Here is a 12,831-nt window from a genome sequence, read left to right on the forward strand (position 1 = left end):
GCCTGTAGTCCCAGCTACTTGGGAGGCTGAGGCAGGAGACTCGCTTGAGCCCAGGAGTTGGAGGTTGCTGTGAGCGTGATGCCATGGCACTCTACCCAAGGGGATAGCTTGAGGTTCTGTCTCAAAAAAAAAAAAAAGAAGGTATATGGTAATTTTGCAGTGAAAACCTCAGGTAAAAATACTTTTTGTTCAAATATTTTAATAAATTGTATTCCATTAGAGCTTTTATAGGGTTCATCCAATACAACATATACTTAATTCAATATAATCACTTATGTATTGGTATTTTAAGTATTTTATAAGTAATGCCTTATTATTATTTTATTTTTTTGCAATTTTTTTTTTTTTTTTTTTGGCTGAACCTGCCACCTCCAGTATATGGGGCTGGTGCCCTACTCCTTTGAGCCACAGGCGCTGCCTCAGTAATGCATTATTTTAAAATGGTTTATAATAGCATTCAAGGTGAGCTTTTATCCTACAAAATTTCAAACATCATCATCCACTTATATGGGTTCTGCAAGAAAACCTGTAGGACAGATTTCTATGCTTGCCCAAGGAGGATAATTTTACTCAACTTTAGAGTTTATGACAATCTTTTTATGCACTGGAGATCTGAGTATATTCATAGATAAGCTCTGGTACCTCTTACTCACTTTAAAGCATTCATTGAATCACTTAATGATGAAAAGAATGCCAGGAATAAGATCTCTACATAACAAAATCACTTTATATTAAATCCTATAAGTAGACTAGAAGAGTTCCATCCTTAAATTTATTTAAATTACATCTCTGGGATTGGGACTGAGGGAGGTAGTTCTCTGTGTAAAACTTCTCATGTGACTTGGATCTATACTAGTGGCTAAGAACTATGCCCCTGAAGTTTGCTGAAATGGGGCAAGGTGGGGAGAGGAATTTGAAGCTATTCAATATAAAAAGCAACCAGGTCTTTCAGGAGTACAGATATTTCTTGGAGGATTAAGAAATCTCAAACATGGTTTTGTTAAAACAAAATTAATGACAAACTCAATGACAAAAAGAAATACCAAATACAAACAACATTCACCTTTGTCAAGTGTAGTTTCAGATTATTCTCTAGGCCTTTGCTCTCCCTAGCTTCTAATAGAAGAGTCTGGAAAGACAGCTACTGTTCACAGCTTCCAGATTAAGAAGTAAGAATGGTCTTTTGATCTGACATTTTAATTTCAGATTCAGCAAATGTCTCTGTTTCACACGACTCTTCTTTTAAACTTTACACAGCTGATAAATGAACTGGGTGCATGCTGTCACACTGGAATAAAAAAGCAGGCTGTTTGCTATTTTCATCATTACGATATGGAGCAATGGATAACAGGCTTTGAATTCAAACCCTGATCTTGTTACTAACTCTTTGTGTGATATTGGGTAACCTGTCACCCCCAAATTCCTCAAGGGTAAAGATAGGAGGAGACTTGAGATATAGTGATGGGCACGTATTATTTTTAAACTGAAATGACCCTAAGACTCAGTTGACCATATCATTACCAGAAGATGAATTTAGCATCAGTTACAGTGGTGATTAAATCAATTAAGACTAAAACAAAGCCAGCAAAATAAAACAAAAATAAAAATTGCATATGAAAAATGGCTCTGAAAAGATCTGAAAGGGAAGCAAAGGTGAAATGGTGTAAAAAGTTATGGTTTCTATGTATAATTTCAGGCTTGTATTTATATAGTAAAATGCATAAAATGCCACTTGAGATTTTAGGCATTATAGTTTTCCAGACAGAGTTCTCATGGATTTCCAGGATGGGGTGAAGTGTTATCTACTCCTACATGGGTTTGGAGGTTTAACAAACTGTTAAAAATATCAAAATATAATAGTAATAAACAAATATATAAATATAATAATATAAAATATCATACCTATGAGTTGCCCACCAACATTTTGTTTCAGTATTATTACTGATTCACTAAATGCATCCCTAAGTATGGATAGGGATGCACTAAATCCCATTTAGGGATTCACTAAATCCATCCCTAAGTATGGATAGCAATTCCAAAATCTGTGGGTTACACAGATTCCAGTTTACATGAAGAGCATAAAATTTCCTTACTATAAATTTTGCTGCTCAAGTGTTTTATCCTCCCCTAAGCTCCCCCCAACCCTACCACCCCACACCTGGAGGTGTAAAATGTAAGTTACTTTTTTCTTCTGCTTTTTTCACAGGACTCACTAATCTCATTCTTACAGATGGAAAGTCCAAAACCTTTTACTTTATGTAACGTGCTCTGAGTTTTCTAACAATTGCAGCATTGCATATAAGTTCCCTGGGAGTTTAAACATCTGCTTTTTTTGCTCCCCAAATAAGCAAGTACTTTTTGATTGCTCTTAAGCAATCTAGGCATTTTTTTCCCCTATGGTGTAATTTTTTAAATGGAAAAAGGTCCCTTCATTTCCTTCTTTCATCTTGCTGATGATAATTTGCAGAGTTGGGTAAAGACCCAGATTTTCAGCTTAAGTTATCTGGCACGTGTGAGGGACTCCTAAAAGACAATGCTAAAAACAGTTCAGCAGTTGGAGCTAATCAATTAATAATAGGGCAAGCCATTGGAAATGTACACATTTTTAAATGGTGTTTTAAAATACAAGGAGACCACTTGATAAATTTAGTCTGCCACTTCCGGAGCGCCATTATCACTGTCAACCACCCTCCACCTTAGGCCCTCGCTCCAGGGCGCTAGTTGAAACCCGCTAGCCTCGCTATAACGGGGCCTCCGGGGGCTGCCCCTGTCCTTCCAGCGCCCCACGCGGCTCCTGTACATGCTGCCGGCGAACCCGGAAGGGGCCGGAGGGGGGCGCTGTAGGCGCGGGGAACGCTGGCAATGCCTCGTGGGCTGACTCTGAAGACTGAGTACTCGCTGGAGAGACTTTCTTGCCATCCTGTAGTCGCGTAGTCTCAGTTTTTTATTTTTTTTTCTCCGACTCTAGGTCCTCTTAGATGGGGGTCGGGTGGGAGACGGCGGGGACCGTCGGCTACGCGCCGCACTCAAGGAAGGGCTGAGGTCTGGGAGCTGCGACGCTGCGGGTTCCGTCCCGGCTCGAGCTTCCCAGCAGCGCCCTCCCCCAAGGCGGGCCCTGATTCTCGGCGCCGCGAGGAGTGGGTGGCCAGAAGCCGGTGGCGGAGAGAGCGAGCGGCTGCAAAGAGCGGCGAGACTCCCGCGTCCCGCGGCAAAGCCGTGGCCGGTACGAAGCGGCGGCGATCGCGAAAGAAACGAGGCCAGGGGAGGAGGAGGAGGAAATACAGCGGATGAAGCGGAGCAGCCGCCCAGGAGGGAGGCGGGTCCTTTCGTCTTCGGCCGCAGCTGTTTCGCGACACAGCCCGGGGGGCCCGCCCGCCCGTAAGGTGCGCGCCAGGTAGCTCCCCGCCCAGAGGGCAACCTTGCCGCCCCACCCAGAGCGCCCAGGACGGAAGGAGCTGCGGCTGCAGGTGGTGAGGGCGCACGGCACCCCGAGTGCGGCGCCCTTGAGCTGCACCGCGGCGGCGCAGGTTTGCGAGCAGACTTGTCCGCCCGCCAAGAGAAGGAAGCGCTGTCCCTTCCCGCTCACCCGGCTTCCCCACCCCTTGTACTCTAAACCCTGAAGCGGGCGTGCGGCGCGGCCACGGAGGCGCCGAGGAGGGGCGAGCCGCCGCCGGCCAGCGGCGTGCCGCCGGGCGAGAGGGCGCCCGAGAGGAGGCGGCGGCGCGGTGGCGAAGGCGCAGCGCGCGATGGCAGCTGCTTAGCCCGGAGGGCGCGGAGCAGCCCGGAGCTGTGGCTGGCCAGACGGTGCGGCTGGGCGGGGGACGCCGCTGCTGCTGCAGCCCGGGCAGGAGAGATGAGTGCGGAGGCTGGCGAGGGCATCACTTTCTCCGTGCCACCCTTCGCCCCCTCGGGCTTCTGCCCCATCCCCGAGGGCGGCATCTGCAGGAGAGGCGGAGCGGCAGCCGAGGGCGAGGAGAGTCAGCTACAGCCGCCACCACCGGGCAGCTTCTGGGATGTGGAGAACACGGCCGCTCCTGGCACCGGGTGTCCCACTGCCACCTCCGGCAGCAGTGCTAGCCGGTGTCGGGGCAACTCTGGTAGCGGGGGCAGCCGACGGACCACCGTGGCATATGTGATCAACGAAGCGAGCCAGGGGCAGCTGGTAGTGGCCGAGAGTGAGGCCCTGCAGAGCCTGAGGGAGGCGTGCGAGGCGGTGGGCGCCACCCTGGAGACCCTGCATTTTGGTAAACTGGACTTTGGAGAGACCACCGTGCTGGACCGTTTTTACAATGCAGGTGCGTGAATAACCCTTCCCCGTTCTCCGCTGCCGGGACCACGTTTTCCCCGGCCGTCTTCGGGGGGGAATTTTGTTGTTTTCTTGGAGTGAAACATTTACTTCTTGGCCCAGTTGGTGGGCAGCGAGGGGAGCTGCGTGACTGCCCTGGCGCTCTCCACTCCTGAGATAGAGTGTGTGCTTGTGCAAGGGCCTGTGTGTAAGTGTGTGAGAGCCCCACTGGCCCACCCACGGCCCCGCGCTGGAGCTCTGCGGTCCAGGTGGTCGACTTAAAGTCCTATCTCCAGTCAGTGTCTCGGTTTTGCTTTCGCAGATTTCGCAGTTGTTTTCCTTCTGCATCTACCTGTGGCTGTTTTTCAGATGACGTTGTCCTGTCTGCATAGTTTTGGGAGTACAGAAGCGATGACTGCCACGCAGCCAGCTGTGGGCAGAGGGTCTCCATATGAATTTGCCTGTCATGCCATGATCTTCCCAACTCATTTTGCCTTTTAACAAGTTTCAGTGACTTGAATTTCCCACCTCTTAACCAATTTTAACTTTAAGTAATTGCAGTGCTTTAGCAAATACCAGCGCCGTAACTTAGACGCTAAATCTTGTGTGGTATCTTTTGTAAGGATTTTGATGAAAGAATCAGTGCTTTTTAAAAATTTTACACCCTATACCACGGTGGGCAGGAACTTAAGATTGTTTAAAATGCTGATATGCTATCTTAATAACTAAGATTAGCTTAGCCATTAAAATGATTGCATATCCTTTTACCATGGGGGGGAAAATATCTTTTCAACTTCTACTAGATTTCAGAAGGTGTTATGCAGTTCTGGTAACTGGAGCAATTAGTTATCTATTAGCAAATGTTAGGAATAAAAACGTATGATTGAAATTAACTGTTATCAACCTGTAAATCCAATGGTAACAGAATTTTTTATTTAAGTCATTTTATTTTTATTTTTTAGACAGGGTCTTACTCTGTTGCCAGGGCTAGAGTGCAGTGGTGGGATCATAGCTCACTGCAACCCCAAACACATGGGCTCAAGCCATCCTCTGGGGTTAGCGTTCCTAGTAGCTGGGACAAAGGGCATGTACCATCAATCGTACTTGGCTAATTTAAAAATTTTTTTGCAGAGATGGGGGGGAGTCTCACCATATAGCCCAGGCTGGTCTCCAACTCCTGGCCTCAAGCAGTCCTCCTGCTTAGACTTCCCAAAGTATCCATATTTATTTTTTATAATTGTGGGTGGAAAACTTGGTTTAATGGTTTCAAAAGAATAAGCTTTTTGGATTTGTGATCGCATAAAAGCTTTTATATTCCTACCTTGTTTTTAGTTCTGATTCTCCTCAGCCTCTTCTAAACACCTGAAGTAGGCTTATGCCAGTTTTGGAATGCAGCTGAAGCTGAATGTTTTAAGAACAAGAACTTCATGTTAAGGAAGCCAGACTAAATAAACTAGGACTTTCTGGTTCTGGTGTTTCTTTTTTAATAGTGTTGGTCTTCATAACTGAGCCTGAGTGTAATAGATTATAGCTTGGTTCTTTGGGTGGCTTGCTATAAAAATTACATAAACATAACTTTTCTAAAAATTATAGCACTCTTATTTCTGGATTATAATTTGGAAGAAGCTTCAAAGAACTGAAAGATAGGAGAGGAAAATACCCAACTAAATACTTGAGCCTATTTTTATTGCTCTGATAGATTGGGCATTTTTTCCCCCCTATGGCTCTGTTAAAAAAAAAAAAAATCTTAAACTCTAAGCTAAGTTGAAAGAAACTTTCCTAACAAGCTTTATTTTCTGTTATTCTCTGAGTTTTGTCCCTGGGAAAGGGAGAGAAAGATTAGAAGGGCACTGATATTTGAAGTGCAACTCATTTACTCCTTCAAAGGAGTCAGTGAAGGAAGTACTTATTACCTTAATGGTTGAGAAAACCAAGGGATCCCTAGCTGGCCCCAGGATTCTTATCAGTACTCAGTGCAGGGTTCCCCTTCAGGTGGCTGACCCTAAAAGATCATGCTTGGCCCTTGCTGCCTCCATTTAGGTAGGCTGATTTACTCTCAGAATCTAGGGAGTCCCCCATCTTGGAATCATATGACAGAGAGCTGGCCTTTGCCATGTTATGAGGCATTTAGGTGTATAGGGGATAGAGGGGAGGGCATGCTCTGGGGAGACCCTCGTTCCTGGGCCAGCTCTGTCCCATTCTTTCAACCCAGGCAGACCTCAGTTTAACCGCTCCCTGTCTGCATGACGTGAACCCTGAGGGTGAGTGCCTTGTCATTCAGCTTGCAGATGTGACAGAATAAAGGTGCTGTGTCAGTTTCCTCCAGAGTCTTTGTTTTTATAAACTAAGGGGAGCAAGTTTGATGGCTGTAGAACTTTTTTTCTGACTTCTAACAGAAGGCTGGGTCTTCCTGCACCGGGGGTTAGAAAGATTTTTCTGTAAAGAGCCAGATAGTATTTGCAGTTCTCGAGGTCTCTATCACAGCTACTCAGTTCTGCCCTTGTTAACTTGAGAGTTGCCATAAACAATATCTAAACAAATGATCATGGCTGTGTTCCAACAAAACTTTATTACCAGACACTGAAATTTGGATTTCGTTTAGTTCACAGGTTTCACCTTTTTCCCTCAACTGTTTTAAAAGGTAAAGAATGTTCTTAGTTTGACAACTATGCAAAAATGGGTGGCCCTCAGGATTTTTGGGCCCTGGGCTGTGCTGACCTTTTCTCTACACTGATTACCCACTTTGAAAGTTGAATCCTTTTGAGATAATGGGAAGAGCATTGTCCCCTCAAGTTAGATCTTAGTTTTTGTCCCACCTGTGCTGTGAACCCTATAATTGTGAGAAAGGCCTTCATCTACCTCCAATGGCATTTTTATCTCTCCTAAAATTGACCGGGGTAGAAGTGTAAGGAGAATTGAACAAAATGTCTAAGATTCCCTCATTTAATCTTGTGAATTTGCAAAGGCAAGGTGGCGTGGTGTGCTGGGACAAAACTTTGGAACAGGAGTTTCAAGGTCTGGATTCTGGTCTTAGTTCTTTTAATTTGGAGTGAGTCATTTAAAATCTCAGAAAAGAGTGGAGGGTTAGAATGGTTGGTATCTGAGATTCCCTCTGGCCTTCAAATTCTGTGCTTTAAAATTATAATATTATTGAGACAAATGAATCATTTCAGTCCACAGAGATTGGTGAATTGCTTGTAAAGATCATGTTCCTCTGATCAAGTTGCTCAGAGGGCTTTGGCTGTAGCAGGGCCTCTGTGAGGGGCCATGCCGTATGCCTGGGATTCCCAGAAAATAGCTGTCAAACTGGAATTGGGGTGGGTTTGGGGGAGCTTCTCAAAAGAACTTTGTGATACCTGAACTGAGATAGAAGGGTAAGCAGGGATGGCCAAGGAAGGGCTCAGCACTTAAAATGGGAAACAATGGGAAATAAATAGCTCAACTTAATGGAATAAATAAGGCCTTAAAGCTTGGTGACATTTTTACAAACTTCTATCTTTGTGGGTTAGCGTCCATTTAAAGACTAGGTTGCACTTAAAGGTTTTCACTGATTTTCCTTTGATTATTACTTAACTGCATTCTAGTTTGTTTTTTAACTACACTTGTCATTCTTCCTTTTATTCCCTTTTTTGAGATGAAACTAATGTTCTGTTAATGCTTTTATGAAATTATGTATACCAGAAACTGTCACTCAGATAACAAACACCAAGTGTACAACACCTCTTCCCAGCCCTCTGCATTGTAGGCAATAAAATTCTATAAAAGCCAAGAGATGTCATGGATACCAGGTTGGACAAATCCCAATTGGAAGCAAGGTCTCCAAAAAGAAGACATTTTTTTATATCCCGGACAGCTCCTAGCTTTTATAGAATTTTATAAATTTTATAGACATGCATTATAGAATTTTGTTTGTTTGTTTGTTTGTTTGTTTGGACACAGAGGCTTGCTCTGTCTCCTAGGTTAGAGTGCAGTAGCATCATCACAGCTCAAGGCAATCCCAAATGCCTGGGCTCAAGTGATCCTCCTTCCTCAGTCTCCCGAACAGCTGGCTCTACCGGCAGGTGCCGGGCTAATTTTTCTAATTTTTGTAGAGATAGGGGTCTCCCTCTTGCTCAGGCTGGTCTCGAACCACTGGCCCCAAGCAGTTCTCCCGCCTTGGCCTCCCAGAGTTCTAGGATTACAGGTGGGAGCCACTGTGCATGGCCCCAAATGTTTTTAAATGAACATCAGTTCTGTTCTTCTCTTATTTTGCTTGTGGAAATGGTTGACTGTAAAGAGATTGTATTTGTTCATCCAGGTTAAAGATTGAAGGTTCCTGCTTGGAACCAGGAGCACTCTTCTCTTTAGAACATTGCAGATGGTGGTTAGATAAGCCTTGTTAATGCGGTGGTTGGATTCCATTTGCCGATTTAAACATTCAGGAAAATTTTGCTTCTGAAACCTTAAAAGTGAGATTTTTTTACCTGTGACTTTTCCTTTGATCTAGCTTTTGGTAGTCTCTAGGCCAGATTAAAGGGAGGAGCGTCAGCTTGGATTGGTTGGGGGTGGGGGAATGAGAGTGAGTCTAGGGCTGCAGGAGGAAGGATGCTGTGTGAGGAGGTGGCGGTGCCAGCAGGGATCTAGAAGCACTTTCACCTCCTTAAGTCTTCCTTCCCTCCTACTTCCTGCTGATCTAAGACCCAGGGACACTGCCAAGCCCTAGGCAACCTCCCTCCCTCCGGCGGGTACAGGATCCGGTTGGCTGCCCGCTTCCCCTTTGCCTGATGCAGCCTCACACCTGCCTGGGCCCTTCCTCAGGCCGGCTCACTGCACACTGCAGTCTCTTACTCAGCCTTTCTCCCTACAGCAGTGGTGGACAATGGGAAGGAAGCACTTGCAGGCGGAAATGTTAAGAACTTAGTTTTTCTATTTTTATCTTTATTATGTTCCCACTTGACTTAAGTGGTGACAATAGTTGCCCTTAGGCCATTTAGTTGGAGAAGTATGTGACCTCTCTGGGCTTTGATGCCATATGCTTGGAGCAAAGCCTTTTTAGGATTTCTTTCTTTTCTTTCTTTTTTTTTTTTTAGAGGAGGAGTCTCATTTCATTGTCCTCAGTAGCGTGCAGTGGCGTCACAGCTCACAGCAACCTCCAACTCCTGGGCTTAGGCGATTCTCCTGCCTTACCCTGCCAAGTAGCTGGGACTACAGGTCCCCGCCACAACGCCTGGCTATTTTTTTTGTTGCAGTTTGGCTGGGGCCAGGCTCGAACCCGCCACCCTCAGCACATGGGGCCGGCACCCCACTCACTGAGCCACAGGCGCCGCCCAAGATTTCTTGTCTTACTTTGTAAACCAAACCAAACAAAACGTAACCCTTATACACGTCTATCCTAGACGGGGAAGTTCTTGAAAGTTTCCAGCCCACTTCTGCGTTTCTACTTTCAATATACTGTGCTTTCAAAGTGTATTATCTCATCTACCTTGAGAGGGAGGGTGACATCTATATTTTCTAAATAGTGGTTCCCATGAACCAGTTAAAAAGAAAAATCAGAGGACTGATATATATTTACCAATATTTTAATTGTTCCAATTGAGGTTACTATAAATTAGGAAAAGAGAAAACTCAACAACCAGCCACTTTCTGACATGATTTCTTAAAAAAGAAAGACATTTCTGTGTAGGAAGAAGGGGAGCTCTTTGCATACGGTAAGTATACGGAAAAACTCATTATTTATGATGCATTTTCCCCATTTCACTGTGGATGAGTGGAAATGTCCTCATGCCCGTCAGTCAACTGAGTTGTGTCTGAGAACTTCTGATCTGAGCTGCCTTGCAATTCCTTCCCACCTTTCAGTCGCTGCTTCCTCTCCTAAGAAAGGAGCCTTAGTAAAATTTTATCAAGAGAGCAAACATAAACTCTTAAAGAAAAAACTCCAGTTAGAAAGATATTTCAAAAAGATCCCAGTGGTGTCCCTTGAGTGGTTTTTCTCTTGAGTTTTTCACTTTTCCTGGCACGCCATCGTGGCAGCTGCTGCTTACCCCACACAAACGCAGAGTACTGCACTTCCTCTTGCTTTCTCAGATAATGGGTCAACTGAGGCAAAATGATAAATTCTCAAAAAGAGCTCTAGTAGAAAATCTGAAAAGAGGCTCGGCACCTGTGGCTCAGTGGGTGCCAAGCCACATACACCGGAGTTGGTGGGTTTGAATCCAGCCCACAGCTGCCAAACAACAATGACAACTACAACCAAAAAATAGGCCAGCATTGTGGTGGGCGCCTGTAGTCCCAGCTACTTGGGAGGCTGAGGCAAGAGAATTGCTTAAGCCCCAGAGTTCAGGTTTGCTGGGAGCTGCGACATCATGGCACCCTATCCAGGGCGACATAGTGAGACTCTGTCTCAAAAAGGAAAAACAAAGAAAAAAAATCCGAAAAGAACAAAACTAAGAAGAAGACATCAAGGCATAAAAATAGATTGGTCTTTAGAGTACCCCTCAAGTGCAGGTTGTTGTTTCTGATCTTGCTTTGCAGTATCCTGGGGTCCTGGTTTCTTTCTACAAATTGGTCACCTTTGGTCTCCCTGAGACACTCAAGCTGGTTCCATCTGCAGGAGAAGTCTACTCATACATGTAAAATACCTGCCTGTCTTACCAGTGGCCTTGGCTGGTACAGCCTTCTCAGAGTTCTCTGCTATACGCCAGTTCCCCGCTGCAGCTACAGGGACTGTCCCTGCTTCTTGTTTCAGAGGCCTGGTTAGAGGCCCGTTCAGTTCCTGTTTCTGGTTTGCAGGCTGAAATTGGCTCACAGTTTCTTTGTGGAGTGGGAGATTGACAAGTCTCTCTAGCACAAGGTACCAACTGTCTACTTTCCAAGGAGTTCCCCCAAGTGGTCTCTTTGGACACCACCACACAACAGGGGAGAACATAGGAAAATGCATTGTTGGCCAGTGACCCCAGGGCTGATAGTGTGCTGTGAAATCATGGCCACTCCCAGGAGGCCATTTGAGGGCATTTTATCACACGCTTTCCCTTCCATCCTCCATGGAGCCCTCCCTGGCTATAGAACATGCCAGCCACTTCACCTTGGGTGAGATGAGAGTTGGATTTGTGGGAAATACGGTGAGGGTGGGCAGTGTTGCAGGAACCCACAGCTTTGGAAAAGGAAGACAGGCTCACCTTCCTGTGATTTGTTTAATATGGGTACGTGGGGACATTGGCTACATTTAAGCAAAATATTCTCATTTTCAGGGAGTAAAATTAAACTTGCAAAATTTTATTAGTGGCATAAAAGAGAAAAAGAAAACAAGGAAAAATGACAAATTATTTAAAACCCCATTGGTGGCTCTTAGGCTTTGCTTTCTTTAGTTGTTTTAATGTATTCGTTTTTCTCTCTGGCTGGAGATGTGGACTAGAGAAATCAATCAAAATGTACGCCAGATTAGTGGAAAAGGAGGAGGAATGTGAGCCAACGCTGATTTTTAAAGTCTTGTCTAATTGACCTAAAAATTTAAATAAGTGAGTACTTTAACATCTTAGGTAAGTTTTATTTTGTAGTTTTTTTTTCCTAAAAGAAAAAGTATGGTACTTTTCTTAGGAGACACAGGAGAGACAAGAGACAATTTAAATGTTAAGAGCATCTCCTAGTTAATAAAATCATAGGGAAGGTATCTATAAACCCTGCAGAAATTGCACAAGGTAACTGTAACATTCCATTCCTAGCAGACCTTTCTGGTACAGTAGTTGTCAACACTAAGGAAAGGAAAGCAGTTGCCTTTGGTACATGAATCATACCGAGAAGGAAGTTATATTCCTTTGTACAGGTAATGTCTAAAAGTGGTTGTAACTGGTTATATCAGTACTTTCCAATCTTTCAGCCTCTTTTGGACCTGTGTACTGTTAAGAGAAGCATGGGTGCAGAGTTGCTTTAGGGATTATCCATGAACATGGGGTCATCTCTCCATTGGCCTTTAACCATATAAAACCAAGTACTTGCCTAAGCCAGAGAATTCTTTCTCCTTTAACACATGTATTTCTAATTTAATTTTTTTAGACAGCAACTTAGCCTGGGGCTTGCTTGTTTTCTCCTTGGTTCCTTGAGATAAGTTCTGGCTCCTTAATCTGATTGATCTTCCTCTAATGTGATAGCATATTCCAAGACTCTCACTCTGTCGCTCTGGGTAGAACCATGGCATCATCATGGCTCACAGCAACCTCAAACTCTTGGGCTCAAGCGATCCTCCTGCCTCAGTCTCCCAAGTAGCTGAGACTACTGGTGTGCACCACCATACCTGGATACTTTTCCTATTTTTAGTAGAGAAGGGGTCTCTTGCTCAGGCTGATCTTGAACTCCTGAACTCAAGCAATTCACTTGCCTTGGCCTCCCAGCATGCTAGGATTACAGGTCTGAGCCACTGTGCCCGGCTTATATCTTATTTTTTATTTTTTATTTTTGAGACGGAGCCTCAAGCTATCCCCCTGGGTAGAGTGCTATGGCATCACAGCTCACAGCAACCTCCAACTCCTGGGCTCAAGCGAGCCTCCTGCCTTAGCCTCCCAAGTAGCTGGGAC

At 44.9% G+C, this 12,831-nt stretch overlaps 1 protein-coding gene across 2 annotated transcripts in view; it reads left to right on the forward strand.

Moving 5' to 3' along the window:
* The first annotated feature begins 3,405 nt into the window (after window positions 1-3,405).
* Window positions 3,406-12,831, forward strand: part of MAP3K5 (mitogen-activated protein kinase kinase kinase 5) — a 208,202-nt gene continuing 198,776 nt past the window's right edge. The window contains exon 1 of one of the 2 annotated variants that reach the window (XM_003790296.3): window positions 3,406-4,295. In XM_003790296.3, coding sequence (XP_003790344.1) covers window positions 3,854-4,295 — 442 coding nt within the window. In that variant the 5' untranslated portion in view covers window positions 3,406-3,853. The remainder of the gene's footprint in view (window positions 4,296-12,831) is intronic. The other variant, XM_023513499.1, reaches the window with a different exon arrangement.

The sequence above is a fragment of the Otolemur garnettii genome, unplaced genomic scaffold (assembly GCF_000181295.1).
Source record: "Otolemur garnettii isolate 467f Iridium unplaced genomic scaffold, OtoGar3 scaffold00042, whole genome shotgun sequence".
In the NCBI taxonomy this organism is placed as follows: domain Eukaryota; kingdom Metazoa; phylum Chordata; class Mammalia; order Primates; family Galagidae; genus Otolemur; species Otolemur garnettii.